Below are 22383 nucleotides of genomic sequence, written 5' to 3' on the forward strand. Positions count from 1 at the left end.
GGCCCACATTTATGATTGTAGGTGTAATTGAAGCATTTTTTTACACCTTTTTTTGTGTGTGCTGATAATGTGTAGGAGCAACAAATGTATTAAATGTTCACAGAGCATTTGATAAATTTTGTGCAGGTAAACATTTTCTAAAATTTCTCTCTTCACATACACTACAAAGCTACGCCAGGTCTGGGATGGTGTAGTTTTAGACACTTTTCACTGGCTTTGCGCCTTTTTTGCGCCTTTTTTACAAAAGGCGCAGTTCATAAATCCCTTCTATATCATGTGTATTGCCAAAATCAGTGGATCGCAATTCAAAATCAGTGGATTGCAACTCAAAATCAGCAGAAATGTTTAAACAAAAAGGCGCAAAATAGGCGCAAATAAACCCTGCTTGCGCCTTTTTGCGCCTCTTGTAGACACAAAAAACAGTCAGACAACAGACAATGATAAATGATAAACAGATAAACAGACAATGATAAACAGACAATGATAAATGTCGGCCATTATGCTTTATTAACCTGTCTGCAGTAAGAACGCCATGATCTATTGAGTACATAGAGTTTTTTTTTTTTTTTTTACACAATAAAATGCAATTCGTTTTATGGTGTTTTTTGTCAGAAAAATGCCACATGAAAGACCACAATCAGGGTGCATTCCCATTTCGGATTACGAATCTGGCAACCGAATACAGCGGGCGAATTTTAAGGGTACGTTCACACGAGCGAATTTTTTGCGGGTTTTCCGCTGCATATTTGAAAGGGGGCGGGCTCTTCTCGGCTCTCCGCAGCAGATTTTCCGCTGTGAAATTTACGCTGCGGAAAATCCGCCGAAAGCCCCATTGAAGTCAGTAGGGACTGCAGCGGATTTTCCGCAATGTAAATTCCACCGCGGAATACGCAGCGGAAAACACGCAAAAAAATCAGCTCGTGTGAACGTCCCCTAAAACTATCTTGTGCAGTAACTGTGCTGCACCCCATTGATTTCAATGAGTGTCTCATTTTCTGACCTATCCAGTTTTTGAACTGGAATGAAACGTGCAGCAGCAGATTTACTTCCAGTTAAAATACCGGATACAGTTGTAAAATGAGCCGACCGGAGAAACTCATTGACTCCTATCATCTCATTAAAGTCAACTGGTATGGTGTTGATCCAGCAGAGATACAGAGGAGGAGGCGGATTTTAAATTCTCACACCAAATCCAGTTTCCACGGTTTTTGTTTATGGTAGCATGCTTAGCATGGAGTAAGTACTGCAGCCATAGACACTTATCCCCTATCTGAAGGATAGGGGATGTGTCTGATTGCAGGGGTCCAACCGCTGGGACCCCCCATGATCTCCCAAGCAGGGACTATGCATTACCACGGCTCTGCGGGGCCAATGTGCGTGTTGTCGACCTCACTGAGGTCGACGACACGCCCCTCCATGTAGCTCTATGGGAGAGGCGGGGATGCACGAACGCTGCATCTCCGCCTCTCCCATAGAGATACATGGAGGGGGCGAGTCGGCCGTGCTGCCACCGTCACGCCTCCTGCACAGGAGATCGTGGAGGGTCCCAGTGTTCGGACCCCCCGCGATCAGACACTTAGGGGGAGATTTATCAAAACCTGTCTGGAGGAAAAGTTCCTTAGTTGCCCATAGCAACCAATCAGGTCGCTTCTTTATTTTTGAAAAGGCCTCTGAAAAATTAAAGAAGCGCTGCACGCACAGTGTACTCAGACATCGCAGCTACATCGCGATGTCTGAGAGCGATCGGCGACTCGCAGGCCCCCAGTGTGGCTGCTCGGAGCGGCGGATAGCTGTATGAGCTAAGGCTGCATTCACATCTCATTTTTGCAATACGGTTTCCGTATCAGTTTTTTTTGTAAAGAAACGCGTGTCTCAAAACAGGACTGAACCGTATACAAACATGTACAACCGTATATACCTCTGTACGGTTTTAAACCGTATACGGTTTGAAAACGGATGTCCGGTTGCATACGGTTTAATACGTTTTTTGAAGAAAAAAAAAAACAGATACAATTTTATGTTTGTCCTTAATTAAATAAAGTTCTTCTTGTTCTATTTGTGGGAAGAACTTTCGCCGTGCACTGCACATGTGCAAACTGCAAAACCGTATTGTGCAAACTTGATGAAACCGTACGCACACACGGTTCTGTACGGTTCCCATTGACCACCATTTAAAAAAATAAAAACTTTTTTTTATTTTTTTATTCAGACAAAAATTTAGACTGAACCGCAACCGCACAAAATCGTATTCACTTTTTTTTAACTACGCTTTCTTAATGATGAAAATAGAGTTCCATGCGTTTTTATGGTATAAAGCGGTATTTGGTCGCCATAAACATAAACCGTGGTGTGAATGCACCCCAAACCAAGAATATTTTAAGGGCACCTATAGCAGTGCCCCTTTGGTATGTTGTTGTTGTTTTTATTTTTTGTTATTGAGAATCTCAATAAATTACTTATGCAAAACTACAACTCCCATTATGCCCTGACAGACTTCGGCTGGAGGTTGTAGTTTTGTAACTGCTGTCGAGCCCACCACACAGGCTACAGAACCCTGCTGCTGCATCAAGCGCCTTCACCACGTTTACACCACTAGTCCACTAGACGGCGCCAAAGAGAAGAACAAGTGACGCGCCGTGTGGTGGGCGTTGTTGCAGGGGGGCGCTTTGCCGATGACGCACTTCCGGTGCGCTGCTGGAAGTGTAAATTTTCTTCTTTTTTCTTTCTCTCCCCTTATTCTGTTTCTGGAACTTGGGGACTGGTTATTTTTTATTCTACCCCAAATAATGGCGAAGACCGTGGCGTATTTCTACGATCCGGACGTGGGGAACTTCCATTATGGTGAGGAGGAGGGGGGGATGTACTGGTGTGTTACCGGGTCATGTCCCTGTCACTGCCGGGCACAGCTGCAGAGTCCGGTGCAGTATTCGGAGGACAGGACTCGGTGTATAGTAGACGTGAGGAGAGAAGCCCATTCATTGTTCAGCCTCAGACCGGACAGTCTATAGACCAGTGTTTCCCAACCAGTGTGCCTCCAGCTGTTGCAAAACTACAACTCCCAGCATGCTGGGAGTTGTAGTTTTGCAACAGCTGGAGGCACACTTGTTGAGTAACACTGGTCTACAGACTATGAATGGGGGAATGGGTTCCCCTTTTTCTTCTTTCTCTATATACATATCTCACATACAATTTTGGGTGTAAAAAACAATAAATCAATAATAAAAAGGTGCAGATCGTCTTGCACTGTCTTTTTGTGCTGTACGGCCTCTTACACCTTTAACCAATACAGGGACCCCCTGTCATTTCCCCCTGTCATTAGTGTTATTCTTATAGGTAAGGCCCCCTGTAGGTAGTCCTTTATATGAAGGATGGCCTTATGTCTATGCCTATCTTATATGAAGGATAGCCTTATACCTATCCCTATCTTATATGAAGGATAGCCTTATACCTATCTCTATCTTATATGAAGGATAGCCTAATACCTATCCCTATCTTATATGAAGGATAGCCTTATATCTATCTCTATCTTATATGAAGGATAGCCTTATGCCTATCCCTATCTTATATGAAGGATAGCCTTATGCCTATCCCTATCTTATATGAAGGATAGCCTTATGCCTATCCCTATCTTATATGAAGGATAGCCTTATGCCCATCTCTATCTTATATGAAGGATAGCCTTATACCTATCCCTATCTTATATGAAGGATAGCCTTATACCCATCCCTATCTTATATGAAGGATAGCCTTATACCTATCTCTATCTTATATGAAGGATAGCCTAATACCTATCCCTATCTTATATGAAGGATAGCCTTATATCTATCTCTATCTTATATGAAGGATAGCCTTATGCCTATCCCTATCTTATATGAAGGATAGCCTTATGCCTATCCCTATCTTATATGAAGGATAGCCTTATATCTATCTCTATCTTATATGAAGGATAGCCTTATGCCTATCCCTATCTTATATGAAGGATAGCCTTATGCCTATCCCTATCTTATATGAAGGATAGCCTTATATCTATCCCTATCTTATATGAAGGATAGCCTTATGCCTATCCCTATCTTATATGAAGGATAGCCTTATGCCTATCCCTATCTTATATGAAGGATAGCCTTATGCCTATCCCTATCTTATATGAAGGATAGCCTTATGCCTATCCCTATCTTATATGAAGGATAGCCTTATACCTATCTTATATGAAGGATAGCCTTATACTTATCTTATATGAAGGATAGCCTTATACCTATCTCTATCTTATATGAAGGATAGCCTTATGCCTATCCCTATCTTATATGAAGGATAGCCTTATGCCTATCCCTATCTTATATGAAGGATAGCCTTATGCCTATCCCTATCTTATATGAAGGATAGCCTTATACCTATCTTATATGAAGGATAGCCTTATACCTATCTTATATGAAGGATAGCCTTATACCTATCTTATATGAAGGATAGCCTTATACCTATCCCTATCTTATATGAAGGATAGCCTTATGCCTATCTCTATCTTATATGAAGGATAGCCTTATACCTATCCCTATCTTATATGAAGGATAGCCTTATACCTATCCCTATCTTATATGAGGGATAGCCTTATACCTATCCCTATCTTATATGAAGGATAGCCTTATACCTATCTCTATCTTGCATAAAGGATAGCTTTATATCTATCCCTATCTTATATGAAGTATAGCCTTATACCTATCCCTATCTTATATGAAGGATAGCCTTATACCTATCCCTATCTTATATGAAGGATAGCCTTATACCTATCCCTATCTTATATGAAGGATAGACTTATGCCTATCTCTATCTTATATGAAGGATAGCCTTATACCTATCCCTATCTTATATGAGGGATAGCCTTATACCTATCCCTATCTTATATGAAGGATAGCCTTATACCTATCTCTATCTTATATAAAGGATAGCTTTATATCTATCCCTATCTTATATGAAGGATAGCCTTATACCTATCCCTATCTTATATGAAGGATAGCCTTATACCTATCCCTATCTTATATGAAGGATAGCCTTATACCTATCCCTATCTTATATGAAGGATAGCCTTATACCTATCCCTATCTTATATGAAGGATAGCCTTATACCTATCCCTATCTTATATGAAGGATAGCCTTATACCTATCCCTATCTTATATGAGGGATAGCCTTATACCTATCCCTATCTTATATGAAGGATAGCCTTATACCTATCTCTATCTTATATAAAGGATAGCTTTATATCTATCCCTATCTTATATGAAGGATAGCCTTATACCTATCCCTATCTTATATGAAGGATAGCCTTATACCTATCCCTATCTTATATGAAGGATAGCCTTATACCTATCCCTATGTTATATGAAGGATAGCCTTATACCTATCCCTATCTTATATGAAGGATAGCCTTATACCTATCCCTATCTTATATGAAGGATAGCCTTATACCTATTCCTATCTTATATGAAGGATAGCCTTATGCCTATCCCTATCTTATATGAAGGATAGCCTTATATCTATCTCTATCTTATATGAAGGATAGCCTTATACCTATCTCTATCTTATAAGAAGGATAGCCTTATACCTATCTTATATGAAGGATAGCCTTATACCTATCCCTATCTTATATGAAGGATAGCCTTATACCTATCCCTATCTTATATGAAGGATAGCCTTATATCTATCTCTATCTTATATGAAGGATAGCCCAGGGATGTGGAATTTCTATCGCCCGACGCCCCGGACTAGCAGTTTTGGGCGCCGGGCAGGTGAATTTGTCCGGCCCTTAGCCCGGCTTCGGGCAAGCAGGGCCGGACCTGACAAGTGCGGCGGCGATCTGCAGTCTGTATGGAGCGGGCACCCGACTCCTGCCCGCTCCATACTCTGCAGCCTGTGTCCTCCGAAGCAGAGCAGGGGAGATGAGAAGCAGTGTATGTCTCTCTCTCCCCTGCTCTGCAGACGTGCGGGGGGAGATGAGGGGGCGTGGCTTCTTGCTTCCCGTGCAGACCTGCGTCCTCTGCCTTCACTCCCCCCAGCTGTAGCTTCGGAGAGCTGAGGGGAGGAGGCACGTCTGCACGGGGAGATGCTTGCGGCGCTTTGCAGTATGTATGGAGCGGGCTCGGGATTCCTGCCCGCTCCATACTCTGCAGCCCCCGGCTGTTCTCAGTAGCCGGGGGCCACCGCTAATAGCCAGCATGCGGCGATCGCCGCGGCTGGCTATTAACCCTTTAGATCGCCGCTGTCAAAGCTGACAGCGGCGTCTAAAGCCTGGGTTCTCAACCTGGGGTACGTGAAAACGCTGACAAATACCGACCATGCATTGGCCAGCATTTGTCAGCGCATAGCCGCGGCAGCTCACTGTACAGTAGCGCGGCCAGAGATGCGGCCGGGGCTACTGTAAGTGAGCTGCGTGGTTGCCAGGGAGACGTGTGGCCTCCCCTGACGTTGCGCGGAGTTGGCGCACAGCGCAGGGGGATGTCACACGTCAGTGCGGCCCTATGGTACATCCCGTGAAGCAGCAGGCAACGGGACCACAGGACGCCAGGTAAACAACTGTATGGCACAGAGGGGAGGGCACTGTATGGGACGGAGCACAAGGCATTAAGATGGAGGGGGAGAGGGATAATGGCGGAGGGGGGGGGGAGTAATAAAGCACAAGGCATTGAAATTTTATGTCTTGTGCTTTATTACTCCCCTCTCCCCTTCCATCTTAATCCCCTTGCACCAGTCCCCTCTTCCTCTGATCCCCCTTTTGCCATATCCGATAATGGCACAAGGGGATTAATATGGAGGGGGGAAAATGACAAGAGGGGATCAGAGGGAGGGGGGAATAATGACACAAGGGGATTAATATGGAGAAGGGGGGGGGGTTGATTATCCCCCCCCCCTCCATCTTAATCCCCTTGTGCTATTATTATCCGATATGGCAAAAGGGGATCAGAGGGAGGGGGGGGGATTATCAACCCCCCCCCCCCCTCCCCCTCCATATTAATCCCCCTGTATCATTATTCCCCCTCCTCCATCTTAATCCCCTTGTTCCATATTGGATAATAATGGCACAAGGGGATAAAGATGGAGGGGGAATAATGGTAAAAGGGAATCAGAGGGAGGTGGGAATTGTGGGACAGGGGGAGTAAGAGGGAGGGGGAATAATAGCACAAGGGGATTAAGATGGAGATGGGATGCATTAGTATAAAGGTAAGAACACGCCTTTTGTCCGCGGGTACCCCTCGCTCGCAAGTTCCGCGTGAGGGGGTACCCGTGGACATACTTTCAGGCCTTGGGGGTATGGTCGCCGAAAAGGTTGAGAACCACTGGTCTAAAGGGACATGTGAATGCTCCCTGGTGGGCTAGGGTGGTGGATCACCCCCCCCACACAGCGCGATCGCAGGGGGGCGATCCACTATAGAGGTAGCCGGAGGACTTACCTCTGCTTCCTCCTGTCCTGGCTCTGTCATTGATAGATTCTGGCTGGACCAGGCTCTATCAATGGATCACAGAGCACACAGATTAATAGAGTTCAATAGAATCTATTCATCTGTCTGAGGAATCTAATGATTCCTCCTATAAGTGTAATAAAGTGTAAAAGAAAAAAAATAGTTTTAATAAAAGTTTGAAAGACACCCAGTGGTCTTCAAACGGTGCCCCTCCAGATGTTACAAAACTACAATTCCCAGCATGCCAGGACAGCCGTTGGCTGTCCGGGCATGCTGGGAGTTGTAGTTTTGCAACATCTGAAGGGCCACAGTTTGAAGACCGCTGCATTGACCCCTTCCATGTTAAAAGTTCAAATCACCCCCTTTTCCTATATAAAAACATGTAAACATAATAAAAATAAACATATTTGGTATCGCTTCGTGCGTAATTGTGCAACCTATTAAAATATAACATTATGTATCCCGTACGGTAAATGTAATAAAAATACCAAACCACAGATTTGCAATTTTTATAATATCCCAGAAAAAAAGTTAAAAAGCGATTAAAAAGTTAAATCAATGCCAAGATGGTGCCGATACAAAAAACAGATTATGGCGCAAAAACATACAGCATACAGCCTGGTATGCGGAAAAAAAATAAAGCTACAGGGGTTAAAAAATGTCAATTAAAAAAATTAGAAAAAGTCCAGAATTAGTAAAACATGACGTAAACGATACAAATCTGGTATTACTGTAATCAGGCGCCTAAAGTATAAAACTAACATGTTACCTCAACCACAAGGTAAATGGCGCAGAAAAGAAAAATCACCAAATCTGCAAAATTATCTTTTACTATTTCAATTTCACTTCCCTAAATATATATATTTTTTTTGGTTCAGAGAATATGTTATTGAAAAATTAAAAGGTGTCATTATAGTAGGTAGTTATGGCTATTATAGGGCGAGGAGGAAAAAACGAGAGCGTAAAAGCGAAAATTGGCCGGACAAGTGGATCGTCATGAGGGACAAGTATATTCTACTCCATTTTAGTCCCGTGGACAAGTAGTTTTTTATAAAATTTCCACACCCCTGTAGCCTTATATCTATCTCTATCTTATATGAAGGATAGCCTTATATCTATCTCTATCTTATATGAAGGATAGCCTTATACCTATTCCTATATTATATGAAGGATGACCTTATACCTATTCCTATCTTATATGAAGGATAGCCTTATACCTATCCCTATCTTATATGAAGGATAGCCTCATGCCTATCTTATATGATGGATAGCCTTATACCTATCCCTATCTTATATGAAGGATAGCCTTATATCTATCTCTATCTTATATGAAGGATAGCCTTATGCTTATCCCTATCTTATATAAAGGATAGCCTCATGCCTATCCCTATCTTATATGAAGGATAGCCTTATACCTATTCCTATCTTATATGAAGGATAGTCTTATGCCTATCTCTATCTTATATGAAGGATAGCCTTATACCTATTCCTATCTTATATGAAGGATAGCCTTATACCTATCCCTATATTATATGAAGGATAGCCTTATACCTATCCCTATCTTATATGAAGGATAGCCTCATGCCTATCTTATATGATGGATAGCCTTATACCTATCCCTATCTTATATGAAGGATAGCCTTATATCTATCTCTATCTTATATGAAGGATAGCCTTATGCTTATCCCTATCTTATATAAAGGATAGCCTCATGCCTATCCCTATCTTATATGAAGGATAGCCTTATGCCTATCCCTATCTTATATGAAGGGTAGCCTTATACCTATCTCTATCTTATATGAAGGATAGCCTTATACCTATCTCTATCTTATATGAAGGATAGCCTTATACCTATCCCTATCTTATATGAAGGATAGCCTTATACCTATCCCTATCTTATATGAAGGATAGTCTTATACTTATCTCTATCTTATATGATGGATAGCCTTATACCTATCCCTATCTTATATGAAGGATAGCCTTATGCCCATCTCTATCTTATATGAAGGATAGCCTTATACCTATCCCTATCTTATATGAAGGATAGCCTTATGTCTATGCCTATCTTATATGAAGGATAGCCTTATGTCTATGCCTATCTTATATGAAGGATAGCCTTATGCCTATCCCTATCTTATATGAAGGATAGCCTTGTATCTATCTCTATGCTTAAACTCCTTCACTGTATTTGCAGAGACCACTTCTGCAGGAAGGCTATTCCATGCATCCACTACTCTCTCAGTAATGTAATACTTCCTGATATTTCTGCAGAAACCTTTCCCCTCTAATATAAAACTATGTCCTCTTGTGGTAGTTTTTCTTCTTTTTATCAGCTGCTGTATGTTCCACCGGAAGTTATTTTCTTTTTGGATTTCTTTTCTGTCTGACCACAGTGCTCTCTGCTGACATCTCTGTCCATTTAAAGAACTGTCCAGAGCAGGATATGTTTGCTATGGGCATTTTCTCCTGCTCTGCACAGTTCCTGAAATGGACAGAGGTGTCAGCAGAAAGCACTGTGGTCAGACAGAAAAGAAATTCAAAAAGAAAAGAACTTCCTCTGTAGTACACAGCAGCTGATAAGTACTGGAATGATTAAAATTTTACAAATCTGTTTAACGTTTTAGCACCAGTTGATTTAAAAATAAAGTTTTCCACCGGAGTCCCCCTTTAAGATCAGGCCAGTGATTATTTGTATTCAGAATATTGGGCAGATGAGAGAGGCTGAATGGCTTTTATTAGGGATGCGCCAAAATTTTGGCCACTGAAAATGAGTTTTCTGCCGATAATTTCGGTGGTCATGGCTTAACCCCTCCCCGACCCATGACATACATGTACATCATGGGTCAGGTGAGCGGACATGACGCTCGCCCATGGGTCGGGTCTGCGCCATAAACGGGAGATACCTGCTGCTATCAGTAATGACGGATGTCGGAAATTGCTCCAATGTCAGTCTTTTACTTGGTTAACGACCATACCCAGCAGCCCTCTGCTAATTCTTGTAGCTGGGAGCTGCCGCTAATAGCCGACATGCGGCGATTGCCGTAGCCGGCTATTAACCCTTTAGATCGCTGTTCTAGGCGATCCACTGTGGAGGTAGCTGGAGGGCTTACCTCTGCACCATTGGTGTCCATGGCTGAAGCAGACTGAACCTAATGAGCGCAGAGAGCGCAGAGCACACAGATCAATGGAGTTCTATGGAACTCCATTGATCTGCATGAGGAATCTTATGATTCCTCCTAAAAGTCCTTAAGAGGACTAATAAAATGTAAAAAAAAAAAAAAAAAAGTTAAATTAAAATTTAAAAAATATCCATTAACCCCTTTCATATTAAAAGTTGAAATTGCCCTCCTTTTTCCCATTTACCATATAAAAAAAAAAAGTGAAAACAAAAATAACAAAAACATATTTGGTATCGCCGCGTGCATAATTGTCCCAACTATTAAATGATTATGTTCCTGATCCTGCACTGTGAATGGCGTAAACGCGAAAGAATTCCAAACGCAAAAATTGCTGATTTTGGTCAAATCACATCCAAAAAAAATGTAATAAAATGTAACAAAAACTATATAAAAAAAAAAAGGTGGGGGGGGGGGGGGGCAATGCATTTTCGGTTTTGGTTTTTACAGCCAGTTACGAAGTGAATTTTCGGTTTTGGCCCAAAATTTCCCTTTCGGTGCATCCTTAGTTCTTATCTGCCGTTCTGCAAAACTACAACTCCCAGCATGTAAGATGTGGTTTTGCAAACGCTGGAGGCACACTGGTTGGGTAACACTGCCCAAATGGAACAAGTGATCTCCACAGGGAAAGCCATCCTATAAAGACAATGGGGGAGATTTATCAAAACCTGTGCAAAGGAAAAGTTGCCCAGTTGCCCATAGCAACCAATCAGATCGCTTCTTTCATTTTGCAGAGGCCTTGTGAAAAATGAAAGAAGCGATCTGATTGGTTGCTATGGGCAACTCAGCAACTTTTCCTCTGGACAGGTTTTGATAAATCTCCCTCAGTGCCTTCTGTAAGCATGGCTGCCATGGGTCTGCATTCCGGCAATATTTAGGCTCTAGTCACATGTTGCAGTTTTACAGTGTTTTCATATCTAATCATTTCTGTTAATAATTTTTAGGCACAGGACATCCAATGAAACCCCACCGCCTGGCACTCACTCACAGCTTGGTTCTTCACTATGGACTGTATAAAAAGATGATTGTAAGTACAATATTGGTTATTTATAGTATTTTATACAGTTTTTTTTTTTGTTTGTTTTTTTAGGGTAATTGAGATTTTGTTTTGTCTAACTACCGTACTCCTCCCCTCTCCACATCATTGCTGTCACATTGTCCGTCCCTGTTGAGAGGCACTTCTTCTTGTTGGTGTCAGCAAGAACCTTCCTGCTTTGCCAACCAGTGGTTACTGCGGTGTCCCACTTCAGCTGCTGATTGGCCAAGCAGGAAGGTCCTTGTGCCCACACAAGGCATCCTTGGTAGCAGGAACTGACACTGTGATGGTGGCATAGGAGCAAGGAAGGTAAGTACAGTGGTCCCTCAACATACGATGGTAATCCGTTCCAAATGGACCATCGTTTGTTGAAACCATCGTATGTTGAGGGATCCGTGCAATGTAAAGTATAGGACAGTGGTCTACAACCTGCGGACCTCCAGATGTTGCAAAACTACAACACCCAGCATGCCCGTACAGCCGTTGGCTGTCCGGGCATGCTGGGAGTTGTAGTTTTGCAACATCTGGAGGTCCGCAGGTTGAAGACCACTGGTATTGGAGGTTATACTCACGTGTCCCCGCCGCTCCGGACCGTCACCGCTCGTCACCGCTGCCCTGGATGTCGCCTTCCATCACTGTTGCCCTGTCCCCGACACTCCGGTAAGGCCTCTTCTTGCCCGGCATCCGCGCTCTCCGCCGCCGCCATCGCGTCGCTACGCACGCTGCTCCTATTGGATGACGGGGGCGGCGTGCGCAGCGACATGATGACGACGATGGAGAGCGCAGACGATGCAGGGGATCCCGAAGAGGACGCGCTGGAGCCCCGAGGACAGGTAAGTGATTGTCAGCGGACCACACGGGGCACCGTAAACAGCTATCCGGGGGCAGCTGAAGCAGTCTGCGCTGCCGGATAGCTGTTTATGCGATGGCCCCGACATACAAAAGAATCGTATGTTGATGCTGCCTTCAACATGCGATGGCCTCTGAGAGTGATTGTATGCTCAAATGATCGTATGTCGGGGCCATCGTAGTTCGGGGGGGGGGTCACTGTATAGTATATTTTTTTTTTCTAGCTGATTGTGCCCTGAGCACAGTTAGACTATGTTCACTTGGCGGACAGACATTCTGCAAATAGGGGGCGCTGGCAGAACATGCTGGGCACTAGGACCACTCGGAAATGTGTCTCCATAGACAACAATGAATTTCTGAGCAGATTCCGCTGTAAAAATGAATTTGTAAATTTTTGGGGCGGACACCGGAATCAGAATTTCCTGGAGAAAATTCTGCTGTGTGGACAGTGTCGCAGATTCCCATTGAAAACAATTGCCCGGAATTTCGGAGCAGAATTTTTCCTCCAGATTCTGCTAAAAAATTCTCCTGTGAGAACTAAGCCTTAGATAGAAAAAAGTTATCTGAAAAACCCTTCCACTGCATGCCATTTTATTTATTTTTATTATTTTTGCGGCCAGATGTTAGCTGGGAATCAATGGGGCTATATGAAGTGCTATACCCACATGGCGTTTTTAGGGTACGTTCAGACGTGCGGATTTTCGCAGCGGATCCGCTGCTGAAGGACCTCCTATATGCTGCCTTTATATGTGCCTGCTCGGAGCAGACACACTGCGATGTGCAAGTCGCTGTGCGCAGTATACTCGCACATCGCGGCAGCTCTCGGCCTAGCTCATTGAGCAGGGGATGTGTGCGAGTACACCGCGCGTATTTTCCGCTGCAGGTCCGCCGCTGAAGGACCTCTGTATGGTGCCCTTAAATTTGCCTGCTCGGAGCGGCAATACGCCGCTCCGAGCAGGCACATTTAAGGGCACCATACAGAGGTCCTTTAGCAGCAGACCTGCAGCGTAAAATGCGCTGTAAATCTGTACGTGTGAACGTACTCTTAGTCTCCTAAAGTTTTCCTAAAAGCATTTTTACATTAAACGCAACGCAATGCATATTTAATATTCGTGGTTTTTCTGCCATCCCCCCCCCCCAGCCCAATTCTTGAAATACTTGAGTCACATGATGTGAGAATTACATGACTTGTAATGACACCAAAGAAAAAAACGCCTATGCTAAAACTCCATTTTTGGGGGGAAACCCCACCCCCCACTAATACTGCATCTTGGGAGTGAAAAATGACAGGGGTTTGCAACAGCTGGGTGCACCCTGGTTGGGAAACTGCAATTGTCCATTTACTGTTGTGTTTGGATGGGGTCCAGACTGTAGCCATATAAAAAACAGCCCAGGAGAGAACTGCAGGGCATTGAAGGAGTTGTCATACTTATTTATGTCTTTTCTTCCTGTAGGTGTTTAAGCCGTACCAGGCGTCTCAGCATGATATGTGTCGCTTTCATTCAGAGGATTACATTGATTTCCTGCAGCGGGTGAGCCCCACCAACATGCAAGGCTTCACTAAAAGCTTAAACGCCTTCAATGTTGGTGATGACTGGTAAGTGAAGCTTCATCACATGTCACCTCATATTGTGGGGCCAAGTCCACAAACACTGGCAAATCTCCACTTGAAAAAAACTTACCGTAGTTTGTGAAATAAAACCACAACAAAATCAACATAAAGTCCTCAGAATACTAAATTTTCTAGGGATGTCCCAATTCCATTATATATATATGATACTGGAGTACTCCAATACCTAATCCGAATTCTGCCAATGGGGTTCCCCTCACCTGCTCTACAATTTGGTACCGGTTTTGCAACAGCTGGAGGCACCCTGGTTGGGAGACCCTGGTCTAGTCTTCATCTTAGTCTTCACGTAGACAGACCAATAGGCATTGATGGGCACAGCAGGTGAAATGGAACATGTGCGGGTCTCCTGCAGGCTGTCAGTGGGACAGTTCAGCACCAGTATCCATTAAAATTTACTTCTTTATCATAACATCATCATTTTATACCATCATCTTAGTTTATGCCAAAATTCTGCACTAATATGCGAAAACATTTTTGGTGTTGCATTTAAGCCACACTCCATTCCCGTCACACCAACATCCCAGTAAGCATACACTTAAAGGGGTACTCCAGTGGAAAAAAAATGTTTATATCAACTGGTGCCAGAAAGTTAAACAGATTTGTAAATCACTTCTATTACAACATCTCAATCCTTCCAGTACTTATCAGGTGCTGTATGTTCCACAGGAAGTTCTTTTCTTTGAATTTCCTTTCTGTCTGACCACAGTGCTCTCTGCTGACACTTCTGTCCATTTCAGGAACTGTCCAGAGTAGGAGAAAATCCCCATCGCAAATCTATCCTGCTATGGACAGTTCCTAAAATGGACAGAGGTGTCAGCAGAGAGCCCTGTGGTCAGACAGAAAAGAAATTCAAAAAGAAAAGAACATACAGCAGCTGATAAGTACTGGAAGGATTAAGATATTTTTTTAAAGAAGTAATTTAGAAATCTGTTTAACTTTCTGCCACCAGTTGACATGGAAAAAAAAAAAGTTTTGCAGTGGAGTACCCCTTTAAAAAATATAATGGAAGCCAATTCACCAGATATTTCATGTACACAGCTTTATTTATATTTCCCACAGTCTTATGAGGACAGTCTTCTTCTATATCCCTTATTAGGACATATGAACATTATACAGGGTTCCCTTGCTTGAGTTTGCCTTTTTATTTGCCAGAGTAATAGGGAACTCCTGCAAGACTTGACTAGGCGCAAATTTATATGTTCATGTAGATTGTGGTGACTTTCAGCTGCTAAAGCTTGTAATTGTGGGTAAAGTAACAACTACAGCTCTCTTCTTCTTAAAGGGGTTCTCCACCCCTAGACATCTTATCCCCTATAAAAAGGATAGGGGATAAGATATCTGATCGCGGGGGATCCCGCCGCTGGGATCTCTGCTGCGGTGGGACCCTCACATTTAGACATCTTAGCCCCTATCCTTTGTATAGGGGATAAGATGCCTGGGGGCGGGGTACTCACGCCCGCTCCCATAGACTTGCATTGAGGAGGCTTGGCCGTGACGTCATGAACCTCCAATGCTGCACCCGATGCTCTAAACAAATGCCAGGTGCAGCAGGAAGATCACGTGGGGCCCCCCAGCAGCGGGACCCCCGCGATCAGACATCTTATCCCCTATCCTTTGGATAGAGGATAAGATGTCTAGGGGCGGAGTACCCTTTTAAAGCGGTACTCCGGTGGAAAACTTTTATTTTTTATTAACTGGTGCCAGAAAGTTAATCAGATTTGTAAATTACTTCTATTAAAACATATTAATCCTTCCAGTACTTATTAGCTGCTGAATACTACAGAGGAAATTATTTTCTTTTTGGAACACAGTGCTCTCTGCTGACATCACAAGCACAGTGCTCTCTGCTGACATCTCTGTGCATTTTAAGAACTGTCCAGAGTAGGTGAAAATTCCCATAGCAAATCTATCCTGCTCTGGACAGTTCCTAAAATGGACAGAGATGTCAGCAGAGAGCACTGTGCTCGTGATGTCAGCAGACAGCTCTGTGTTCCAAAAAGAAAAGTTTCCGCGGTAGTATTCAGCAGCTAATAAGTACTGGAAGGATTAAGATTTTTTTTTAAAGAAGTAATTTACAAATCTGTTTAACTTTCTGGCACCAGTTGATAAAAAATAATGTTTTCCACCGGAGTACCCCTTTAACTCCATCTTTTTTCTCTTTGCCCTTTTTGTTTCTTTACAGCCCGGTGTTTCCAGGCCTCTTTGAGTTTTGTTCTCGCTATACAGGAGCCTCTCTACAAGGAGCGACACAGCTTAACAATAAGGTATTCAGCAATGCACTCGCTGCTTATTTCCTCTTCACGTTATATCTTTCTGTGTTCAATATGAAGTATTTTTTCTACTCTGTTTGTGGATTTTAAAAATACTTTGAACTGTTCAGAAATAATAATTCCTAGAACATTGAGGAGATTCAGGTCTCTCAACCCAGTAGTCTAGCTTCTCCTGTTCCCTATATGTCTGTGCTTACCAACCAGGATGCCTCCAGCTGTTGCAAAACTACAACTCCCAGCATGCCTAGACAGCGTTGGAGTTGTAGTTCTGCAACAGCTGGAGGCACCCTGGTTGGGAAACACTGCTATATGCAAAGGCTACAGTGACTGCAGTGCTAAATCAGTCCCTTCAGTCTTTCCCTGTACAGTGGCTGCAGTGCTGATTCAGTCCCTTCAGTCTTTTCCTGTACAGTGACTGCAGTGCTGATTCAGTCCCTTCAGTCTTTTCCTGTACAGTGGCTGCAGTGCTAATTCAGTCTCTTCAGTCTTTTCCTGTACAGTGGCTGCAGTGCTGATTCAGTCCCTTCAGTCTTTTCCTGTACAGTGGCTTCAGTGCTGATTCAGTCCCTTCAGTCTTTTCCTGTACAGTGGCTGCAGTGCTGATTCAGTCCCTTCAGTCTTTTCCTGTACAGTGACTGCAGTGCTGATTCAGTCCCTTCAGTCTTTTCCTGTACAGTGACTGCAGTGCTGATTCAGTCCCTTCAGTCTTTTCCTGTACAGTGGCTGCAGTGCTGATTCAGTCCCTTCAGTCTTTTCCTGTACAGTGGCTGCAGTGCTGATTCAGTCCCTTCAGTCTTTTCCTGTACAGTGGCTGCAGTGCTGATTCAGTCCCTTCAGTCTTTTCCTGTACAGTGGCTGCAGTGCTGATTCAGTCTCTTCAGTCTTTTCCTGTACAGTGGCTGCAGTGCTGATTCAGTCCCTTCAGTCTTTTCCTGTACAGTGGCTGCAGTGCTGATTCAGTCCCTTCAGTCTTTTCCTGTACAGTGGCTGCAGTGCTGATTCAGTCCCTTCAGTCTTTTCCTGTACAGTGGCTGCAGTGCTGATTCAGTCCCTTCAGTCTTTTCCTGTACAGTGGCTGCAGTGCTGATTCAGTCCCTTCAGTCTTTTCCTGTACAGTGGCTGCAGTGCTGATTCTGTCCCTTCAGTCTTTTCCTGTACAGTGGCTGCAGTGCTGATTCAGTCCCTTCAGTCTTTTCCTGTACAGTGGCTGCAGTGCTGATTCTGTCCCTTCAGTCTTTTCCTGTACAGTGGCTGCAGTGCTGATTCTGTCCCTTCAGTCTTTTCCTGTACAGTGGCTGCAGTGCTGATTCTGTCCCTTCAGTCTTTTCCTGTACAGTGGCTGCAGTGCTGATTCAGTCCCTTCAGTCTTTTCCTGTACAGTGGCTGCAGTGCTGATTCAGTCTCTTCAGTCTTTTCCTGTACAGTGGCTGCAGTGCTGATTCAGTCCCTTCAGTCTTTTCCTGTACAGTGGCTGCAGTGCTGATTCTGTCCCTTCAGTCTTTTCCTGTACAGTGACTGCAGTGCTGATTCAGTCCCTTCAGTCTTTACCTGTACAGTGACTGCAGTGCTGATTCGGCACTACTGTGAATCATTAATACATTTCCCAGCACAGTGGCATGCCCAGCCGGCTAAAGTTTCCTGTTTAGCCTAGTGCAGTATTTTCCAAGCCATGTGCCTCCAGCTGTTGCAAAACTACAACTCTCAGCATGCCCGGACAGCCTTTGGCTGTCCGGGCATGCTGGGAGTTGTAGTTTTGCAACAGCTGGAGACACACTGTTTGGAAAACACCAGCCTATTGGCTAGGAGCACTGTTGTTTATCTAAAAATCAGGACACAGCCCTGTTGTCTCTTCATTCTTCGGCTGCAGAGGTCGGATCGCTTCCAATCATATAGCGATCGCATGGCCTGGCAATATGCCATCCCGTAATATATATAGATAGATAGATAGATAGATAGATAGATAGATAGATAGATAGATAGATAGATATAATTTTTTTATTTTTTTACAGTATATTTTAACTTCTAATTCTTGTGTGTGCACAGATTTGTGACATTGCCATTAACTGGGCTGGAGGGCTTCACCATGCAAAGAAATTTGAGGTAATTTTACAGAATATTAAGATTGAGGGTGAAATGTATCAACACTTATGCAGAGGAGCAGTGGATCAGATTCCAGCTTTTTTATTTATTTATTTTTAAGCCTCTGAAATCTTATTTGTTGCTATAGTTAAAGGGGTACTCTGGTGGAAGACTATTTATTTTAAATCAACTGGTGCCAGAAAGTTAAACAGATTTGTAAATTACTTCTACTAAAAGATCTTAATCCTTCCAGTACTTATCAGCTGCTGTATACTACAGAGGAAGTTATTTTCTGTCTGACCACAGTGCTCTCTGCTGACACCTCTGTCCATGTCAGGAACCGTCCAGAGCAGGAGAGGTTTGCTATGGGAATTTGCTTCTACTCTGGACAGTTCCTGACATGGACAGAGGTGTCAGCAGAGAGCACTGTGGTCAGACAGAAAGGAAATTCAAACGAAAAGAACTTCCTCTGTAGTATACAGCAGCTGATAAGTACTGGAAGGATTAAGATTTTGTCATAGAAGTCATTTACAAATCTGTAAAACTTTCTGGCACCATTTGATTTAAAATAAATTGTTTTCCACCGGAGTACCCCTTTTAAAGGAAACCCGTTCACTCACACTGAACCCAATACACCGGGTTATAGTGCGGGTGAACAGGAGACTGATGTGCGGTCTCTGACTAATATACCTGCAGTCCAGCGCCTGGTCCCTCTGAAGATCGACTTCTTTCTGCGCTGAATTGCGCGCTGGAGGCGGGCCCGCCGGCTGGATTTGAACATTCATGGTCGCTGGTCATGTGAGCGCTTGTGCCTACTGAGCATTCACGTGACCATGAATATTCAAATCCATCCGGCAGGCCCGCCTCCAGAGCGCAATTCAGCGCAGAAAGAAGTCGATCTTCAGAGGGACCGGGCGCTGGACTGCAGGTATATTAGTCAGACACCGCACATCAGTCTCCGGTTCACCCGCACTATAACCCGGTGTATTGGCTTTAGTGTGAGTGAACGGGTGACCATTCTACTTTAATCTATCCAACCGATGCTCAGGTCTTAGTAAATTTCTTTTATGTTTTCTTCTACTTATATGACCTATTTTGTTTTAGGCTTCTGGATTCTGCTATGTCAATGATATAGTGATTGGTATCCTGGAACTGCTCAAGTAAGACTTTTTTTTACTGTTATTCGTGTAGGAATTACTTATGTGCAAACTGTGATCATCTGTTGCTCTGGGACATATTGTACAATGTTTTCTGGGCTTTATTATGTATTAACCCTTTCCTGATATCTGATGTATAGATATGTTATATGCTTGTTGGGGATATATGGAGCAGGCTGAGGCGCTGAGCCCACTCTATACCCAGGAGGTGCCGGCTGTTATCTGCAGCTCCCGCTCTCTGTCTGGAACTGGCATTGGAGATCACTACAGGCTATTTAACCCCCTAGATGCTGTGGTCAGTAGTGACTATGGCATCTAGGAAGTTAAATGACTACCATCGTTTCCATATTCTGGTCTTGTGAAATTTAAGAATCTAGCAAAAAAAAGTTAGGTGTCAGGATGTTGCATGTCATGTAACGTAAGGTCACTATGCAACTCGATGTTATGTGACCTCATATGATCAGTCATTACGGTCCCCTTCACCTTTCCCTGTGCGTCAGTTATTAATGTCCCCTAATCCTTACCTCCCCTGTATTAGTCATTACCGTCCCCTTATCTTCCCCCTACTGTGTATTAGTTTTTTTTTTTACTGTCCCCTCATCACCAGTTCTGCATCTGGTGTTCAGTGTTGATGTCTTCAGTCGGCTGTCCAGTGTCACCTGACTGTCCCAGCCAATCAGCAGCCTCCCAGTGACACACCATGGAACGACACTGCAGAGGCCGCTGATTGGCTGCAGCAGTCACCTGACATCAGCTGCTCCTCTAACACCAGGGCGCCGACCGCAGGCAGAATGCGGGGTCAGCGCCGGAATCGAGGCGGCGGTAACAAATACAATTTTTATATTCAGATATATATATTTTATATAATTTTAGGATGGACACTCCTTAGAGGACTGACTAAAACTTGGGTGCCACCATGAAATTCTTAGTCGCCCAGGATTTGTCAAGCCGTGTCATGTGACTGTAGATTTTTTCTATGACTTTGTTCTTGTGTTGTAGCTATGTCATGCCACTGCAGGACTACTTTTTGCAGCTACCGTATTTGCACCGTAAGATCTCTGATGCTTATTGAGCTCCTCAGCAATGACAATGGATATGCGGGCAGGACTGTGCTCCAGAGGGAACATAGCTTAGGCCCCTTTCACACTATAAATTCATCCTTTTAATGTTCCGTTATGAAAACCCTTAAAATCGTCCATTAAACGGCCTTTACAAAATTCCATTATAGTCTATGGGATTTTTACATTATCCGTTTTAACCTGTCATAGCCCGTTATTAATTATGGACGTTATTTTGTGACGGGAGAAGGTAACGGGAGAAATAGTGCGTTCTTTCTCCCGTCACAAAATAACATCCATTATTAATAACGGGCTATGACAGGGGGCACTCCGCCCCTAAACATCTTATCCCCTATCGAAAGGATAGGGGATAAGATGTCAGATCGCCGGGGTCCCGCTGCTGGGGACCCCGGGGATCGCTGCTGCAGCACCGCGCTATCATTACTGCACAGAGCGAGATCGCTCTGCACGTAATGACGGGCAATACAGGGGCCGGAACATTGTTACGTCACGGCTCCGTCCCTCATGACGTCACGGCCCGCCCCCCTCAATACAAGTCTATCTGAAAAGAGCAAAAAAAGGAAAGACCGACGGGAAGGCGCCTAGTGTGATACCGTTGATGACAGGTGGGGGGGGGTGGGTTGTCGAAGAGTAGGTAATGGATGCTCACCTTGAGCGAGCAAAAAACTCGCATGTAGACCCACAGTGGGGTTAGTTGTATAGATGATAGTCCACCGGATGCAGCTGCTAAGCCCAGGGTACAGGACAGGACAAGCCAGTCCTGGATAGATATGCAGTAGCGAGGAAGAAAAAACCCTTTCAAAGGGCGCTGCTGTTGTCATCAATGGCCTCCTCGTGCCCGCACGAGGAGGCCATTGATGACAACAGCAGCGCCCTTTGAAAGGGTTTTTTCTTCCTCGCTACTGCAATACAAGTCTATGGGAGGGGGCGTGGCGGTCGTCACGCCCCCTGCCATAGACTTGCATTAAGGGGATGAGCCGTGATGTCATGAGGGGCGGAGCCGTGACGTAACGATGCTCCGGCCCCTGTATCGCCCGTCATTACACACAGAGCGAACTCGCTCTGTGCAGTAATGATGACGGGGTGCCGCAGCAGCGATCCCCGGGGTCCCCAGCAGCGGGACCGCAGCGATCTAATATCTTATCCCCTATCCTTTGAATAGGGGATAAGATGCCAGGGGTGGAGTACCCCTTTAAAAAGGATAGTGTAATAATCCCATAGACTATAATGGGATTTTCATAACAGAACATTAAACCGCTCTTTAAAATGGATGAATTTTATAGTGTGAAGGGGCCTTACTGTGATGCAAGAAACCTAGCCGTGCTTTATTTGAACGAGATAACAGTTTTTAGAGCGATTTTAGGAATTTTTTGTGGGTGTTCGTATATCCACTTTATACTGTGAGGCCATTATAAACAATTCAAGGGAGTCGGTAGATTAAGAATCTTAAAGGATAAATCTCATGCTAGAAAACTTATCCCCTATCCCGGTCCAGACGGGGGTCGTGACGCGCTCCTGAGCTAAAATACAGGGGCTCTGTAAAGGAGATTGCGGGGGCCCCAGCGCTCGGACCCCCCTCGATCTAAAACCTATCCCCTATCCTTCGGATAGGTGATACGTTTTTTTTTCTAGCATGAGACTTTTCCTTTAAAACTTTTTTT

The 22383-nt window shown here is 44.0% G+C and overlaps 1 protein-coding gene across 1 annotated transcript in view; it reads left to right on the top strand.

Annotated features, from left to right (window-relative positions):
- Window positions 1-2648: 2648 nt before the first annotated feature.
- HDAC3 (histone deacetylase 3) overlaps window positions 2649-22383 on the top strand; it is a 46010-nt gene continuing 26275 nt past the window's right edge. Inside the window, exons 1-6 of the mRNA XM_056517161.1 lie at window positions 2649-2841; window positions 11567-11649; window positions 13962-14104; window positions 16320-16401; window positions 18451-18507; window positions 19591-19646. Of these exons, the coding sequence (XP_056373136.1) occupies window positions 2673-2841; window positions 11567-11649; window positions 13962-14104; window positions 16320-16401; window positions 18451-18507; window positions 19591-19646 (590 nt within the window). The 5' untranslated portion in view covers window positions 2649-2672. The remainder of the gene's footprint in view (window positions 2842-11566; window positions 11650-13961; window positions 14105-16319; window positions 16402-18450; window positions 18508-19590; window positions 19647-22383) is intronic.

The sequence above is a fragment of the Hyla sarda genome, chromosome 4 (genome assembly GCF_029499605.1).
Source record: "Hyla sarda isolate aHylSar1 chromosome 4, aHylSar1.hap1, whole genome shotgun sequence".
Lineage (NCBI taxonomy): Eukaryota > Metazoa > Chordata > Amphibia > Anura > Hylidae > Hyla > Hyla sarda.